We start from the raw sequence: 18221 nt of genomic DNA on the forward strand, positions 1-18221 counted from the left end.
GGAGTCCTTCCCTGCCCTCAGGTAACTTCAGATCCAACACTGCTGTGTGTTGGTGAGAAGTGGGCTTTTTGTCATTTGATACCAGAGAGAATTCGAGTAATCATCATAAAACCTGATCTGCGTTCCTCCTTGCCCATGTTCATGCAGCAAAGTGTTACCAAGAATTAGGCAATCAAGTATCCCAGCTGCATGACATGTCATGTGAAAAATGACTGTAAGTCAGACAGAGACCAGTATATGCCATACAATATGACTTACACATGAAATCTAAAAACAGAAGCAGATTCATAGACCAAACTAGTGATTGCAGGGTAGGAGGCATGTAGGGTGTTGGGTAAAATCGGTGAAGGCAATTAAGAGGTACAAACTTCCAGTTATAAATAAGTCATAGGGATGTAATTTATAGCATAGGGAGTATAGTCAATAGTACTGTAATAACTCTGGTGACAGATGGTAATTAGACATTTTAATGATCATGATCATTTTGTAAGGTATAAAAATATCTACTCACTTTGTTGCATAAATGAAATTAATATAATATTGTATCTCAAAATAATTCAATTTTTAGAAGCCTATAGTATATAATGAATGGGATGCCTAGAAGGTTCAAGAGCACTTCTCTTAGAAATGGTAGTTCTGCATGTGGTTAAGATACCAGACCTGGCACATGACGTACTTGATAACGACAACTCACAGAGGGGACTGAGCCTCTGAGAAACCAGCCTCCCTCTGCATGCTAGCTGGAGTAGAGTCCAAAATGAGGATCCCTGTGTCTGGTTTCCTGTGACAATCTGATATTCTGTAATAACCAGAAACTTTAGTAAAAGTTAATGGAAAGAAAAATGAACCAAGGAACCTAAAAACAGCTCAGCTCACAAGAGCATGTGGCTCTGGGATCACACACTCTCACTCACCTGCCTCACATATTCCATGTGACGACTTCTCCCCAGCCCCTGTTGGGCTGGCCCTGTCTAACCAAGGTCCCTGCTCTCCAGGTTCTCAGCCCACACATAGCATCAGCCTCTTCTCTCTTAAGAGAAACGCACAGGACACTGACTGAGACCTTTCAATCCCAGGGCTGTTTGTCCCACTCCGTTTCTAGTCAAGAGACATTTCACAACTCCTTTGCAGGCAGTGACACCCCATGAGCCAGGTGATGATAGAGTCCAGCCACATCTAGTTTACCTGCTCTACCTCTGCAAGTGTTCTGGGAGGCTTCACCTGGACTAATGAATGACCTCCTGTCAAGGCATTACTGAAACTCTCACAAACCTAAGATAAGAATTTCACCCCAGTACATGAGCAGCAGGCTTGTTTTCTCACATCCTCACAAATACTGTACAATTAGAAAAATCAAAACAACTCAAAAAGAATTTCAACTGAGAATTAAGAGTTGCCATTCCATAAATATGTGTTAATGTCCACCACATGCCAGTTCCATGGATACTAGTTTACATACAGAATTAGTTTTAGGAGAAACCAGTCATGGTTGTTTTCACAGTTAGCTTTTTTATGTTTTGATGGGGACTCATTGATGGAATTTATTTATGGAACTAAGAGTTTGTTGTTTTTTCCATTTGTTTTTCGTGCTTGCTGACTTGTGATTTTTCAGGATGACAAGGTAATTCGAATTTTTTAATTGTTTAGCAAATACTTCTATTTAATCCTAGATTTTAGTTTGTAAGTATCCCCCAATATACACAGTTGATCCTTTCTGGCCACCAAATCTACTTTGGTATTTACAAATTAATTTCCTGTTTGACCTCTTCCTATTTGAGAAGTCAGTGGTAAAATTATGGATGTCATAGGTTCCTGTCTGGATCACAGAGAGGCCTCCATGACTTTTGAACTCATAGTCAGCTCTGTGACCCTCAGTGGTGGTAATGGTGGGCCCCCACAAGCAGGGAGGAAAGCCCTTAACTCAGAAGCACAAGCTCTCACTTCTACCAGCTGTGGGTTTGTCAGCCAAGGGTGAGGAGGAGGCTGAGGAGCTGAGCATCCCCTTCTTGGGAAGGGTGGGATTTTCCTACATGGCGCAGCCCTTTCAGAACTTCTGGTTCCTGTCTTGGCAGAAACTCTTTGAGCAGTGAGTAAGGAACTTCCTAGCGCTGGTAATCTGAGTCTGATCCTATACTTACCTGTTTCTTAGCTAAGGTAGACCAGAGGAGGGAAGGACTGGCTACTTTATACCATCTTTCGTTTAGACTGGCTCACTAGATCAACTTACCTAATTTACTACAAGTTCAAAACCACATCATATAGGTTCTCAGATGTCAGAGAATACATGTAGCATTATTTAATATAGATACTGGTTCTTTAAGTTATTACTTAAAACTAAAATTCTGAGTGTGGGGAATTCCCTGACAGTCTAGTGGTTAGGACTCTGTGCTTCCACTACAGGGGGCACGGGTTCAATCCATGGTTGGGCAACTAAGATCCCACAAGCCATGCAGCACAGCCAAATAAAAAAAAAAAATCTGAGTATGGCTTTTTAAGAACAGAAAGATTTTATGCCTTCATAAAAAAGAAAAAAAAAATTTCTATCAAATGTATAGTAAAATATTTATAAAACATAGCTAAAATACTTTTTAAATGCTATATGTAGTGTTTATGTGAAAGATTTTTAAAATTCAGTAGAATATAAATTCTTTATAGCTTTTATCGTATTTTAAGTATGAATTTATAAACTCACAAAAGGACAGCATTAGCATATAAGTACGATTTTTTTTTTTTTTAATAAATACTGGAATTCAAAAGCAAGTATTTATGGGCCTCTTGTTGGCATTAAAGTTATCTTGGTCTCTAAGATCACAATATTTGAAGTGTATTCTATTATCTCCACTTTACTGTAAGACCTGGGTTTAGAGCAAACATTGACTAAAGGATTAGGCATATAGTATTTAGACAAACAGAGTGGGCCCATGGATTCTAAAGGGTGTTATGCTTTAGAGACTATTAGGACAGTTGTTCTTATTGTCTATTCTTGCCCTGGTTTAGGAGAGATAGAGAGCGGCTGGAGTAGAAGCAAAATTTTGAAATTATATTGGTTGTCAAACAGATTAGACCAAAAAAAGAAAAAAAAAAGGAAGTGAAAATGTTAGCAGAAAAGTCCTTTCTATACAAAATCATTAGTTATTCTGACCTGCCAGATGTTTATCTCAAAAGCTCATATACTATTCCTATACCGTAACAGAGTGAAAAACAGTGAATAACAGCAGATGGTAGATACTTCCAAGGAGCTATATCCTTCCCATTTATATATATCTAAAGATGTGAGAGAAAACTTTAGTTTTGCTGAAACATATAATCTAAACACCAATTTTTTTGTACTGAGTTTTTAACAGAAAAATGAATTTTGTGTCAAACTTTTCATATTTCTTAGGGCATTTGTTTTGTTATAATCAGTCCAGAAGTAAAAGAAAGAACAGCTTTGTACATTCCATTGAATACTTTCTTGGTGTTCTTGCCTGGTTATTGTTTTAAAGCTATATACACTGGATGGATAGATAGATAGAAATAAATATATTTAAAAGTGTATATAAACATTAGAATAGTAACCAGGCAAGAATACTGATATTTATCTATTTATTTCACACAGCATAAAACACACATGGCCCATCAATGATTTTGTTTTCTCTGAAATCACATCATCTTTGTAGTAGAGTGTTAGGGATTCTCAAGAGAGGGACGGAGGTGCCTTGTTCTCTTAACTGCCTGTGCCCCACTCTCTGTAGTCACCCTGGGGCTAGCGTAGATGCTCTGGTGGGGCAGGTGTGTTGTGGAACTCATAAACCCTCTATTCTGTTAGAAAGAAAAATGTTAAATGTGGTCCAAAGCTTTTGAGTTAACACTTAATGTGGAAATGTCTTTTCCCCTTTAGAACACAATGACAGATTCCACAATACTTTTAGAAGATGTACAGAAAATGAAAGATAAAGGCGAAATAGCACAAGCATATATTGGTTTGAAAGAAACCAACAGGTAAGTTGATCTTTCTTTATTCATTTTGGTTTAATCCTGTTGATCTTTAGTCTTCAAGCCAGCCTCTTGTACAGCGAGTACAAATGTTTATGCATTGTTTTGTTAGACATCAGCTGACCTTCAAAAGGGATCCAAAGTTTCCAATATATTCCCAGTTAAAATCTCATTTTAAGACGGTAGCATTACTGATAAGAAATTGAAAGGAAAATGTTCTTTACATCAGGGGAGTATATTTCTGTGTTTTTAGGGCCTTAGCCTTGAGAAAGAAAATCAACTGCTTACTCTGTAGCTTGGACTATCTTGGGTAGTCACTTCCATTTGTTATTCAGGATGGTTATTTGTGAAGGTTTGTAGGGGCAGCTGCAGCTTTCAGTAATTGAAATTTAATGTAAAGAGAAGTGATGAAATAGCTGAATCACATCCGTGTTGGCCATATAATTCTCGAAGGGTACCATGACTTCCCAAGATGGGACCTTGATATTTGAGACCAAGTTTTTGTCACGTTTCCTAAAGTGTTCTGAGAAAATCCTAACGGCACTTAGCTCAGTCTTAAGAGTCTTGGGTGGGCTGAGAGTGCAGATTTGCACAGTCACTAAATGACTGAACTTTCCCCAAAGCTTTCCCTGTAGCTAAGATTATCACTGCTCATTTCTGAAAGTCCTCGGCCTTTCTGCCACTCCTCCTTCCCAAAGAACCTTCATGCTATTAAACTCTGAACTTAAAAGACTACATACTTAAAAGAACTTGGCCAGTGATGATAACAGAGATTATCAGTGTACATCTAGGTCTCTTGATGCATAATATCAGAATTGGTATGCAGAAATACTTCACAGACTAAAGAATACTGCCATGTAAGATATAAGGTATTTACTACCTTCTTTTATGGACAAGAGTAGATAATGCTTATGAAAGTATTTGGTTAACCTTAAATTTTAATTTATGAATGTAAGTTGTAAGCATACCTTATAGCTGAGAATGTGTTAGTGTAAAAAGAGCTATATTAAATTGTTCATCCATCCGCTAAGCTATTCAGTCACCAGATATATATTGTATACCTGTTTCATCCCAGACCATGCAGCAAATACTGGCAATAGAGCATTAAGCAAGGTAAATGCAGTCCTTCCCTTCGCAGAGTTTGTAGAGCGTTGGGGAGATAGCCAAGAGAACTTGGACTTCCCTCCAATGACAGTGGAAGCTGTTGAAAGATTTTTAGTAGGAGAATGGTATGATGAGATTGGAAAGCTAGCCTTGGCTTTTATGTTAGAGCATAGACTGTAATGGAACAAGATTAAAACCATAAAGACCAGTTAAGAGGTTATTCCCATAATTGAATGACTGGTTATAGTGACTTTGACTTAGTTGGTAGCCATTGGGATTGAAAGAAGTGGGACACACTTAGAAAGATACTTAAGAAGATGAGGTGAGCAGCCTTGCAGTTTACTGGATGTGTGATCAGGGGAGGGGGATCATGAAGAGCAACTCCGCAGCATCTGTGGTGGATACTTAGTTATATAGAGGTGCCACTTCACGACGCTGGGTCTGGGATGTGGGGAAGTACAGGAAATTATCAGTAGATTTACAGATATTTAAGGAAGTAGGAAGACATCCAAGAAGAGAACTTCATTCAGAGATTGAAAATATAGATCTGGAACAGGAGAGATGTGTGGGCTGAGATGTAAATATTGAAGTCATCGGCATGTAATAATACAATCGAGACCTTGCAAATAGACCAACTCTCCAGGGAAAGATGGTAAATGAAAGGTAAAAGAGCAATCTATGAAATTCGTTTTATGTAAACATGGTATCAACAACAAAAGTCTAGTAAGAGGAGTAAGATCCTGGGCTCTGTAGTCAGATAGCACTTGCCAGGTATCTAACTTCTAAACTTTGGGGTCTTCTTCTGCAATATGGCAAATGATACATATTGTTACTAGGAGAACTAAATGAAATAATACCTGTGGAAGGATGTAAAACAGTGTCTGATACTTGGCAAACACTCAAAATATTATTTTTATATACTCAATAGAAAAAAACCTCTAATCAGTTTCATCAGTTTTACTTGTTAATTATACATACTTTTAATAAAATATGTGACTTTTCTAATAAAAAAGCAATTTCCCCAGGTCTTAAAATTAATTTTTGATGCAAAAATTTTTTTTTAAGTTGCGTCATAAAAGCTGGGAACTTTGGACATATTTATCAGTTACTCCTATAAGAACTTTTAAAAGCAATTTTAAAAATACAAAACTAGATTTTATCAAGCTAAAAAAAATTCCTACCCAGAAGACTTAAAACCTCATTTTGAAGTGAATTATAAAGATTGCCACATGAAGACAATAGCTTAAATTTTCATTCTATATGTGTATGACTGTTGTGGTTAGTCTCTAACATAATGTGTGACATAAGATCACTCTGCTAGCTGAAAAAAATGTTAAAAACAGATGTCTTTCCCACCTCCTAAGTCATTTATTATTTTGCAGGAAAAGTAGCCCTGGATCCTTGATTATTTTGTTTTAAATTCTCCACCTTTACATGTGATATTACATATTACTCATTAAAAAATATATTAACCAAAAATAATTTCTGTGGTAATGTCTTAAAGTCATCTGTAATTAATAAAGACAGTCCTAGTGACTTAATAACATGTTGAAATGCCATGTGCTACTGTTGACCATCGTCATCTCATTGCCACCCTGTATCCCTTTGTGTTTTGCATTGTTGTTCCTTTTGCATGGAAGACCATCTGCTATGGATTGCCATGAGTTGAATGAGGATGGAGAGCTGTTGCTGGTTTATGAAGGGTTAAAACAAGCCAACAGGTTATACTTGTCTCCTCAAAATGGAATGTTATTAATTTGTTGTTTTTCTTACTAACAGTGGCCTCCTGACTTTAACTTCTGTATTTCTTATACATTGTCTTCCTGGGTAAATTTCCGACACTAAAATTTGTGAATGTCTCACTGAGAGTGGAAGAAAACCCAAACCTCTCAACTAGAGCCCAAACAACTGTAGGAAAGATTAATACATATTACTTAGCTGTTTTTTGTTTGGAATCATGATCAGTTCAAAGGATATCTGTGCCTGGGCAATATAGCTACATTCTCATATATTATCATCATGCTGCCTAACAGTACATGACTTGGCATTCAGTGTGGTTATTGTGGAATTCAGATTTGTGAAACAGCAAACCAGGAGGGTTTCCTGCACAGCTATAGTTCAAAATAATTACCAAACTCATCATGTTAAATATGTTTAGGAGAAAGCAAATAAAATTGAAACAGCAACACTTTTCTAACATAGATGCTCATCTCCTCTAGTGATACTTGTGTCTTAAAATCTTAAAAATACTGGGGTTTTTGTGGTCCTAAAAATACTGTTTTTATGTCTTAAAAATACCATTTCAGTATTTTTAAACTACTTAATATTTAAGTACTTAATTTTTAAACTACTTAATAGACTGTAAATATTTAATATTTAAACTACTTAATTTTTAAACTACTTAATAGACTGTTTTGTTTAAGGAATTTCTACTTATTCTGCTTTTTTCTTATCACATACTGTTGTCATTAACTTTGTGGTGTTATTGGTTCAGATCCTTTGGAAATTTCGTAATCCCCAAAATATTTTTAGTCTGTTGTTTACTCTTTGCTTATAATAGTATCAGTAAGTTTTGCCCAGCATTTGCTAACCAAGGGGATTGGAATAAAAACATCTTTTCTTTCTTCCTGTTAGTTAATTCCTATCTATAACTTTGTCTTGGCTTTGGGAAAGGGAGTGAATGTAGAATGGGGGTGCCTGGTAGAGGGAGGTTGCCAGTTGGCTCTGGTATTCTCTGGCCAGTGCCCTAGTCCATGGCACAGCTGACCTGTATGTTTGCTCAAAGAAGTTCAAGAACCACTCTGTTGGTCCCACTAATAGTGATCTTCCAAAACCATATCTTATTAGGATTCTCTTACTGATAAGGAAGTTATAGGGGAAAAGAAGATGACAAATTTAAAATATAAACAAAATTTAGGAACTCTGTCTGCATTTGAGTAAATCTGTATGTATTTCAGAATAGCACTCTAGCCTTTCTCTCCTTCAGAGATAAAAGTGGGACCCTGGTCACAACCCCCCGCCTGGAATGCTGAAGATCTTCAAGGCAGATTTAAAGTGGGCATTTGTAATCTTGCCCTCCATAGTGATTGTTTTGTGGCAAAGGCATTATAGTAATACTAATTTTGCCAACTTAAATGCTACTTTAAATTAATGCTACTGCAAATGTAGTAAGCCAGGTTAAAGTTATGTCTTTTAATTGTTTTAGTCATCATTTCCTATGAAGCTTTCAAAGGAGTAAAATTCTCCTGTTTTTCAGGGCCTCTGAGAACTTTGTATTTGTAGCAGGATCCTCAATTCAGAAAGACACATATGTGAGTGCAGTCATTTTGTTTCTGGCTCCATTTGAGTTTCTAGACTCTAATCAAGTCAGAAGCTACACAGACACTACAGAGTCCCCATTTTTCTGCCCTTTCAAGTGAGCACAAAGCCTCACACCCACCAGGTAGGGACTCAGATGTCACCTCCCTTTCCTCCATGTGTGGCTTCTCCACAGGCTCCTGGAGTCCCAGCTGCAGTCTCAGAAGAGGAGCCATGAGAATGAGGCTGAAGCTCTCCGTGGGGAAATCCAGAGCCTGAAGGAGGAGAACAACCGGCAGCAGCAGCTGCTGGCCCAGAACCTACAGCTGCCCCCGGAGGCCCGCATTGAGGCCAGCCTGCAGCACGAGATCACTCGGCTCACCAATGAGAACCTGGTAAGGACAGCAGAGCAGCCCTCCATGCTTTAGGAGCTAAACCTCCTTCCTGGATGGGAAAGATGCCGTTCACTGCCCCACACTTGTGACCCTCTTTCTCTAGCCCAGACACAGTAAGGAAAATACAACTATGTTGGTAGAAGTGAAAAAGGCGTGTACTCCGGTGGTTTGTCACAGAAGGCTCAGACGCCTCTCAGCACCTCAGCCCTCGCTTGGAGGGTGTGGAAGATGCTGGCCGGCTGTGTGCTGGGGTCTTGATAGCTTGAGAGCTCAGCTTCCTCTACTGCAGCTGCACAGTCTGTGCCATCCAGGAGGTTGTGTGGTTGTGCCAACCTTTGGTCCCCAGGCGCCACTGAGTCCCTCCCAGCTCCTTCTCAGGCAGACAGCAGGGTTAGAGTTAGTCAGGGAGCAGATGGCAGAACCAAAGAGGGCTGTAGGTTGACCTTGGTTGGGACTCCAGGGTCAAGGAGAAACATCAGGATTCAAGTTTCTACATTCTTGATTCTTTTTAATAGAATTCAGACAGTGAATGGAGAGATTTTTTTTTCCCTTGCCAGATAGATTCCGAATGACCAAGTTTGTTTGTTTGTTTTTCTCTTTCTGTCCTTTCTTTTATAGAAAATATTTTCCAAAATATTTCTTTCTCAGCCACAAAATAACTTTTATTACAGATTTCTACTTAGGTTTGATAAACATTTATTAAATTAAGTCATTGAAAAGTTATATTTCCTTTTTTTTTTTTTGGCAGGTGGTGGTGGGGCTTTGCCACATGGCTTACAGGGTCTCAGTTCTCTGACCAGGGAACTCCCAATTCCACATTTCTATATAAAATCTATACTGAAGTGTCAGACTGGTTTTGAGAAAAGCTGTTTAGGGCTAGTGGTAATTGTTTCTTTAATTCAGGATTTTAATAACTTGTAATAAAGTAATTTGGATTTTCTTTAAAGATGTAACAACCTGAATTATCCATTAGTGATCATTTGCATTACAGGTAGTTTTCTAGTGTCACCTGTTCAACCATCTTTTATATTAGTTGGAAGCAAAACCCAAAGGTATTCTTTTCCCAGTCTGTCCTTCCTTCTGAGGACAGCATGCTGGTGAGACTGTGGCAATGGGAGAGATGGGTGAGGGACTTGAAGTCTAGACTCTTTTCAAAGTGCCTGAAATATCACTGATTTGTGGAGGAAGATCTGAATCATGTCATTTTATTACTCACAAGTATATTGTTGCTTAAACTAACAGTGCTTCAGTGCCTAAGACTTGATAAATATACTCAATAACATAATAATGATTGATTAGCATATAAATTCTGTGCTTTTAAATCATTATCTTAAAATACAAGGTGAAACCATGAAATAAAGATGCTTCTGGGTGGTAGATTCTCAGAGTTGTTTTGCTAAGTTGGTTAAGCATTTCCCTTGCAATCTTGTGTGCATTATTACTTTTCTTTTCGATTTTGTATAGCTGATACAAAAATAAATCAATCCCTTCCATATTCTAAGCTGGTGAAACCTAATTTGAATTTTAGGAAAACTCTTTGTAGGTTCATAGGCTTCTCCTGCCTCACTGATTGCTAATTCAGGAGAATGGATTCAAACTTACCTATAGGGGATGATGCAGTTTTTCAACTGTCATTAGAGTGTCTTATTTTTGCATTTCTGTAGGAAGCACTTGGGCAGAATATTAAAGCACCGGTGGGCCTAGGCTTTGTGTTCTTCGAAACTCTACCCTGAAAACCCTTCCCACCCACCTACCCAACAAACGCAAATACAGAGATGACTGTTCTGCCTCCTCTAGTGAGCAAACTTCACAGGTTGCCCCAAGCTGCCCTTCAGAGAAGGAAGGCACACAGCTTCTGCCCAGTCTTTCCAACATCAAACAAGAGCTCCAACTTGGCCAGTATTCTCACTTTTGTTTGAATTGCCTTCCCCACTCTTGCTGCTGCTGCTGGCAGCAGAGAAAGTGCAGCAGCCTAGGAGTAGGTCTGAGGAGTGAAATAACAGCCTTGCTGGGGAATATGGACCACAGCTCTGTTTACCTGCTAACATCACCTGTTTCCTCCAAGCATGTGAAAATGTATTTGTGGATATAGAATCAGAATCATCTGTACTAGAAAAATTAGAGGGCAATGACAGATGTCAAATCAGAGCCATTTGAGTCTATATATATAGATTCCTTATCTGTGTTTTAAAATATTTTAAAATTGGTTTTGCTGAGAGGTAGCATTCCCCTCAAAGATACAGAAAAACAAATGTCCATTGTGCCTGTTTTTTCAGTATTTTGAGGAATTATATGCAGATGACCCTAAGAAGTATCAATCATATCGGATTTCACTTTACAAACGGATGATTGTATGTAAAAGAGTGCTTCTCTGTCGTCTTCCTCACTGTTTCTAGCCCTCTATAAGCGAAGAGCACTCTGCCTGCCCTTCCTGGGAGGTCTCTTCAGAAACTTCCACAAAACCTGTTTCTCCCCACAGCTGTCTTTTAGCCAGTGATGTCGCCTCTGTCAGTGTCCTGCGTCCATTGTCACCTTTGGTTTGTTATTAACACTAGGCTTACAGTGTGATGGAAGCAAAATATGATTTGAAAGGTAAAGTAAAAATCCAAGAAGCACAACTGAACACTGTGAAATGTTAGCAACTGTTCCTTTTGAATCATTGGTCTAATACCTAAGTCAGCCCTGTCTAAATTGGAAAAAGAATGAATCCTTGTATTTATAAATGCCTTTTAAAATCCGTATCCTGAATAACAACCACAAACCTCTTAAATCATTGCTTTATTTCCACTTGAAGCTCCTGGTTTGCTGTTGCCCACTTTTCTTCTTAATTATTGATTCTTTGTCTCTGCCTGTCATTTGAAAGAATTCTTGATTAAGGAGCCAAGTACCACACCTTTTTTTTTTTAACCCCTGCCCATGAATGTACTGCTTTTGTTTTCTCTTTTTGCACAAATCATATGGAATTATCCCCTTTTTTCCCTATAATCAAAATTATATTACCCAGGAGATTTCTATGGGTGTTTTATCTAACTGTCACTTAGTCTGTTAACCACTCTGTACTGTTCTCTGTGGTTATTTTTTAACTTACCTTTTAATTCCCGAAACCTTTTAACTTTTCTTAAGTTATAGGACTAGTTTTAGCCTCTCCAAAGGGTGGAACTAACTCATAGAGACAGTGCTTCACACACATAGGTGTCAGTTAAAAGCCCCTAAGTTCAACCATCCTTAAAGCTTCACACAAAACTGTGTGCATTCATCAAAATTTACCTTGCTTATTCCCCCTTTAAATGAAAAACTTTCTACTGAAATAGCAGTACATTTTATGAGCATTTAATTGTTTTGCCCCCACGGAGTCTACTGGAGTCTACTCACTCCATAGTGAGCCTGCTGTCCATCACACTGTAAAGGAGTTACTGCACTGTATATTTTAACATTTGCTTTTATTATAGCTGCCTTTCCTATTGCCTGCCAGTTTTAGCCAGGTGGGGCTCCACCAATGAGCTTTTATGGAGCTTTTATGTAAAACTAACTTTTTATGTAAAACTAAGTACTGTTTCTGTAATTTTGTGTCTGCTTTCCTTCTCTGCATTTTAGATGGTTTATTTTGATCTTTCTGTTATATTTCTCATTTTGATCTTTAGGATTTGATGGAACAACTCGAAAAACAAGATAAGACTGTCCGGAAACTGAAAAAACAACTGAAAGTATTTGCCAAAAAAATTGGTGAACTAGAAGGTATTTAAACATGTTTTTATGACAGTTGCTGAACCTTGGTTTTATATACTATCCTAGTGGCTTAAGAGTGTGGCTCAATTTGTGTGTGAATATTAGGAACAATAACAAAAATGAGTTTCAACAAACCTGGCCTCCGTGGAGTAGAAATCTCCATTGCTGAGTGGGGAAAAATGTTCTTTTCATGGTAGTACTAACTTACAAAGAGAGAATTCATTAAATAAACATCTAATGGCTGTCTTCTATATGCCAGGTACTGTGCTAGTTAATATTGCATATCAGTTAAGAGTGTGGATTCTGTACCCAAGTTTCTTGGGTTTAAATACTGGGTCTTCCACTATTAGTCATCTGATATTAGGCAAGTTACTGAACCTGTCTATTCCTCACTATTCCCACCTGTTAAATGGGAATGATAATGATATCTACCTGACATGGTTGTAATGATTAAATTAATTAATATGTAGAATGAATTTAGTACGGTTCCTAACACATAGTAAATGCTATCTACAACTTATTTTTATTACTGTTATTCTTAGTATTAGGGATACTAAGATGAGTAAAACAGAGTCTGTCCTCAAAGAACTTACCATCAAATGCAGAACAAAAAGAAAAGTAAATAGGAAAAAATGAATTGTAGTTATAAAGGAGATTCTATAAAACAAGATTTATGTATGATGATAATGGGAAAACACCTTGAGAAAGAATCGGATATCAGTTTTTATTATATACAAACGATTCTTGTGAGTGAGTGTTCCTTCAGTAAGTAGGTGCCAGGGATGTAGCAGTGAACAGGGCTAAAGCCACATTGTAAGCTTATTCCAGCAACGATCTCATTATTCTAGAGATTTTGAGCCCCTCTTTGGAATTGCCTTCAGACCTATGCAAGCTATTACCATTTTGACCAGAAATGATGCTGTGCAGTCTGACCGCCCATCTATTCTGTCATTGTCACTGAATGATTTTTGCTGTGCTCAAAGGGTGAACATTCCCCATCACTGGGAATGTTCAAAAGAATCTGCCATGATTGACTGTCTGGCTTTCATTCCTCCAACATGCCAGGCCTGCCATAACTCTTCCACCTGTTTGATCTTCCCGCTTCTCTTAGTCAAGGCCTGCTTATCCTTTGAGACCAGAGTTATATGTCACATGCTCAAGAGCAGCCTTTCCTGATCGTCCAGACAGACCCTACGGCTGTACCCTTTGTGGTACCACAGTTCACCTCCCACCTTTGTGGTTTTCACTGTCATGTCTTTAGCAAATTTTCTGTCTGATAACTGGCTTCCTCAATGGATTGTGATCTTTTTGAGCATGGTGACCATCTCTTATTTCCCCTTGTTTTCACAGCACCTACCATATTGTCTGACCTGTCACAATCATTCCATTAATGTTTGTTGAATGTGTACATAAGTGTCAGAAATATTTAGAACAGCAACATGGATATTTACTTTGAAGAGGATAATATTCCCTCCCATGTACAAATACTGAAATATTTGTTTAGATAGCAGATAGATTACTTTATAGTTGTGTTTTATTATATAATCCTTTAGCATTATGTGATTCATCAATTAAAATTTTGAACCTCCAAATCACATACATGGGCTGTAATGTCTATTGGCAGAACTTTAAAAAAATCTTTATTCAGAGAACCCTTCTGCACTAAACTCTATTAATTATATCATAAGATGATAATTAGCAGAATATCTGCTTAAAAGAAACTGATTTTAAGGGTATTAACTTGTAAAATTATTTTTTAAGCTCCTAATGATTCATTTACCATATGCTAGTAACTTTTGATAAATAGAAAAATCACTTATTTTACATTTTTACTTAGCTTTCTTTGATATGTATATTTTTACTTAAAGGGATACATGAGACTATTACATGATGTTAGTGATTTTAAGCCATTATCAATCAGAATTCAACCTCATCAGTTAAACTATCCTGCCAATTGTATTCTTAAATCTATAAGGACATTTGAGAAGGCAATTTCTAGATTAAACAAAAAAGGCATGATAGTCTTAAAAACTGAATTAAATGATACACATCTACAGAATAAGATGAAATTGGCTTATGCGTCTTGAGCACTTACTGAGTGCAGTGTCCTTCCCCTCCCCAAGGCAGAGCATAAAGGCTACAAGCCCTTCCCACACCTTTGTCTCCTGTTGTCTTATCCCCACAGTGTGTAGAAAACACTGATAACTTTGTATAGCAAAGCACCTTCTAATAGCTAAAAGTTTTCTTATTTTTTTCTAAATATATAATAATGTACTTAAATTCTTCTGGTTGAAAATAGCAAGACTTACCTCCTCCTATGGGCTACACTTAATTAAAGAGACATTTTTAGACACCATCTAAGACTTTTTTTAAGGCCAACATACCTAATTTTAGCAGAAATTATATATCTAAATCAAGAGTATTTCAAAGTTTGATGTGCTTTGTGCTATATTTTAATGCAGGAGTGGGTGTTCCATCTCAATTTTCATAAAGTCAGTGAATTTAGACCTAAAAGAATTCTAGAAATCAGTTAATTACTTCATAGGAGAACAGAGCTGAGACCCAGAAACTGTGACTTCCAAAGTCTCAGCCACTTAGTGGCCAAAGTGGAACTAGAATCCATGCCTTCTGAGGACCACTGACTTCTCTCCTTTGTGTTGTATTTCTCAACAGATTCTTTCTTCTTATAGTAATTTATTTGACTGTCTCAGTTAAACCTGAGATCAAGGTCTTCCCTGTACCAAAAGTGAGGGGGGAAAAAAATCTTCCAATTTCCTTTCTTTTTCTAGGATAAAAAGGTTCAGGAATGTTTTTCTCTCAAGTATAAATAATCTAGATGATAAAAATAGGTATTGCTTCAGATCTTTCTATAAAGATGTCTGTATTAGATGGAGCATTGGGCTAAATGACCCCCGGCATCCCCCGAGTCTTTAAAAACTGTGTAGTATTCTGGCTTCTCTCTTTCAGGCTTTATATTTTCCTGATACTACATAAGGGTTGACATTTTAATTAATATATGATTTGTTAAATAAATCAAGGTTATGTTGAGCTGATACCTATATTTTATCTCTGGGTTTTTGTAAAGACTCTAATCTCTGACAAGAATTCAAAGACACAGAAAATTTTAATGAAAATATGGCAAATTTTATCTCTGGCATTTTTGTACAGAACCAAAAATATCTTCTTTAGAGATATATGAAAGGAAAGTGAAGATTTCTTTTAAAACATGTAATCTCTTAGTTAAAATATTCACTATATTTCATAAATTCTGAGGCGCACAATTTTTCACATTTTAACATCTCTGAAATTATGATGTATCTTATAGCAGTTGTTAGGTTGTAGTTTAATTGGCAGTATTTTTCCTTCCTTGGTGTTATATAAAATAATACTATACGTTGTAATCAAATATGATAAAAATTGGTAGGTTTAAAATGTATTGAGTTATTCAGAGTCCACATATGTGCCTTTGTTGATAAACTTAATATCAATACGTTGAATGTGTTTCCTTCCAGTTTCCCCTCATAGAATTGTTCCTGTGGCTCAAAGCAACTAGTTCATAGATGGCAGGGATTCTATTATTTTGTTTTACATACAGAACATATACAGGAGCTGTGAGGGCCATTGTATGCTGATTCTGAGATCCCCCTGGTGTTGTGTTTAAACTGTCTCCAGAAATAATTTATGTAAAACTAAATAGCTTGAATCTCATATCTCTTGTGAAGATGCATGCATTTTTCCATTAGTCCTGTGGTTCCAGACTGTATCATACGTCTGAAACACTAGGTTATGGAAAGTGGCCACAGCCCTGATTTGTCCAATTACAGTATGATGGCTCTCTAGATATCATAATGTTGATAGATGGTGGTGATTTTCAGCGCTGATAGCCCCGATGTGTGATGCTGCAGCATGAGGTGGACGAGGTGTCACCAGGCTCTCTGCCACACAAGCAGGAGCGCTGGCAGGTACTGGTGTTCTCTGTGATAACCTTGTGCTGTGGAACTGGCTTCCCAGAACTAACACGGGAAATTGCCCAGAGTGACAGGAGAAGCACTACTGATACCTTGTGGACTCAGCAAGATAGAACTTTCTAATGCATCTGATCTGCATTTTGTTTGCCAACAGTCTCTGAACTCAAACTTAATCTGCACTTAAACAGATGTCTTAACTGCTCCTCTTCCTATAGATAAGAGAATTAAAAATATGCTTGCTAGCATTTAGCTCCACAAACACTGTTGTAACTCGTGTTCCCTTGCATTTCCCAGATGAGATGAAATTGGAGACTTTTCTTTTAACCCCAAGTTCTTTTCTCACAGCTGCCATCAACAATGGTGATTACTTTTAACATCTGAAAGGGTTGTTCACCAGTGGTTGTACTTTTTTGGTTGCAACTTTGTGGTACGATTTTTAACACTTTACTAAAAACAAACAAACAAAAAAATGAATACATTTAGGCAATTATTTTAATATTAAATACAGAGGCTTCCCCAGGCTCAGTGGTAAAGAATCCTCCTGATAGTGTGGGAGATATGGGTTCAATCCCTGGGTCTGGAAGATCCCTTGGAAAAGGAAATGGCAACCCACTCCAGTATTCTTGCTTGGAAAATCCCTTGAGCAGAGGAGCCTGGCAGACTGTAGTCCATGGGGTCACAAAGAGTCAAACACAACTGAGCGTGCACACACACACACACACACACATATTAAATACAGGTTGTATTATCTGCTCATGGTTTCTTCAGGAATGAGGGGTGCCTCTATAGAATATTGAATTTCCTTCTATGAATTAAAGTCTAAATATATTTAGACATTTATGATTGATACTGATTAGTTAACTAAGAAGTTAAGCCACTTACTTGGGGACATTTAATCTTATTACAAAATAAAATGTATTACAAAAAGATGCTTTTGAATCAGTTAAGATTCTTGATGTTGATAGTAGTACTAGTTGTTGTCAGAGTGACATTAACATATAATTTTACCATCTGTCTGTCCAGTTTTACCAAAAAAAAAAAAATTATTTAAAGAAGGGGCAAATTGGAGAGGGAAATGGAAACCCACTCCAGTATTCTTGCCTGGAAAAGTCCATGGACAGAGGAGCCTGGTGGGCTGCAGTCCATGGGGTTACTTGACTGAGCATGTGTGCATGAGGGTGGAGGGTGACGGGTTGGTAGCAATAAACTGGTAGAACTAAAAAAAATAATAATAATAAAGAAGGGGCAATTAAGTGGCAAATATGGCAAGTTTCTATTGTTACAGAATTCACTTAAAATTAATAGGAACATGAAACCACTCATCTTTTCTACCTGGAAAACATTTTTTTTCTTTTTGTTTCTAATGAAGTGGGCCAGATGGAGAACATATCACCAGGACAAATCATTGATGAACCCATTCGTCCAGTCAACATTCCCAGGAAGGAAAAGGATTTCCAAGGAATGCTGGAATACAAGAAGGAGGATGAGCAAAAACTTGTGAAGAACCTGATTCTGGGCAAGTATTTTGAAAGGTCTTTCTGGTGCGTGTCAGTGGTGGGAGAGATTAGTCACTCATTTATTAGTCACACTGGTTTCTTCAGTCAGCCTTGCGTGCTGTGTGCAGTACTGCCACAGCATTCTGACCCCATCATGGCTGTCAGTCACCCTACAAGGACACCAGCGAGGACTGCCTGTTAGGGTCACGTGAGGTCTTCTCAGCTCCTGTTGCCCATTATAATAACCCAGGAAGCTTTTG

At 37.6% G+C, this 18221-nt stretch overlaps 1 protein-coding gene across 5 annotated transcripts in view; it reads left to right on the forward strand.

Moving 5' to 3' along the window:
* Positions 1–18221, forward strand: part of MYO5A (myosin VA) — a 205274-nt gene that overhangs the window by 167641 nt on the left and 19412 nt on the right. For 2 of the 5 annotated variants that reach the window (XM_070797537.1, XM_070797533.1), the window contains 6 exons: positions 3881–3981; positions 6720–6800; positions 8573–8771; positions 11048–11122; positions 12413–12506; positions 17835–17981. In XM_070797537.1, coding sequence (XP_070653638.1) covers positions 3881–3981; positions 6720–6800; positions 8573–8771; positions 11048–11122; positions 12413–12506; positions 17835–17981 — 697 coding nt within the window. The remainder of the gene's footprint in view (positions 1–3880; positions 3982–6719; positions 6801–8572; positions 8772–11047; positions 11123–12412; positions 12507–17834; positions 17982–18221) is intronic. The other 3 variants (XM_070797534.1, XM_070797535.1, XM_070797536.1) reach the window with 3 other exon arrangements.

The sequence above is a fragment of the Bos indicus genome, chromosome 10, assembly GCF_029378745.1.
Source record: "Bos indicus isolate NIAB-ARS_2022 breed Sahiwal x Tharparkar chromosome 10, NIAB-ARS_B.indTharparkar_mat_pri_1.0, whole genome shotgun sequence".
Taxonomy (NCBI): Eukaryota; Metazoa; Chordata; class Mammalia; order Artiodactyla; family Bovidae; genus Bos; species Bos indicus.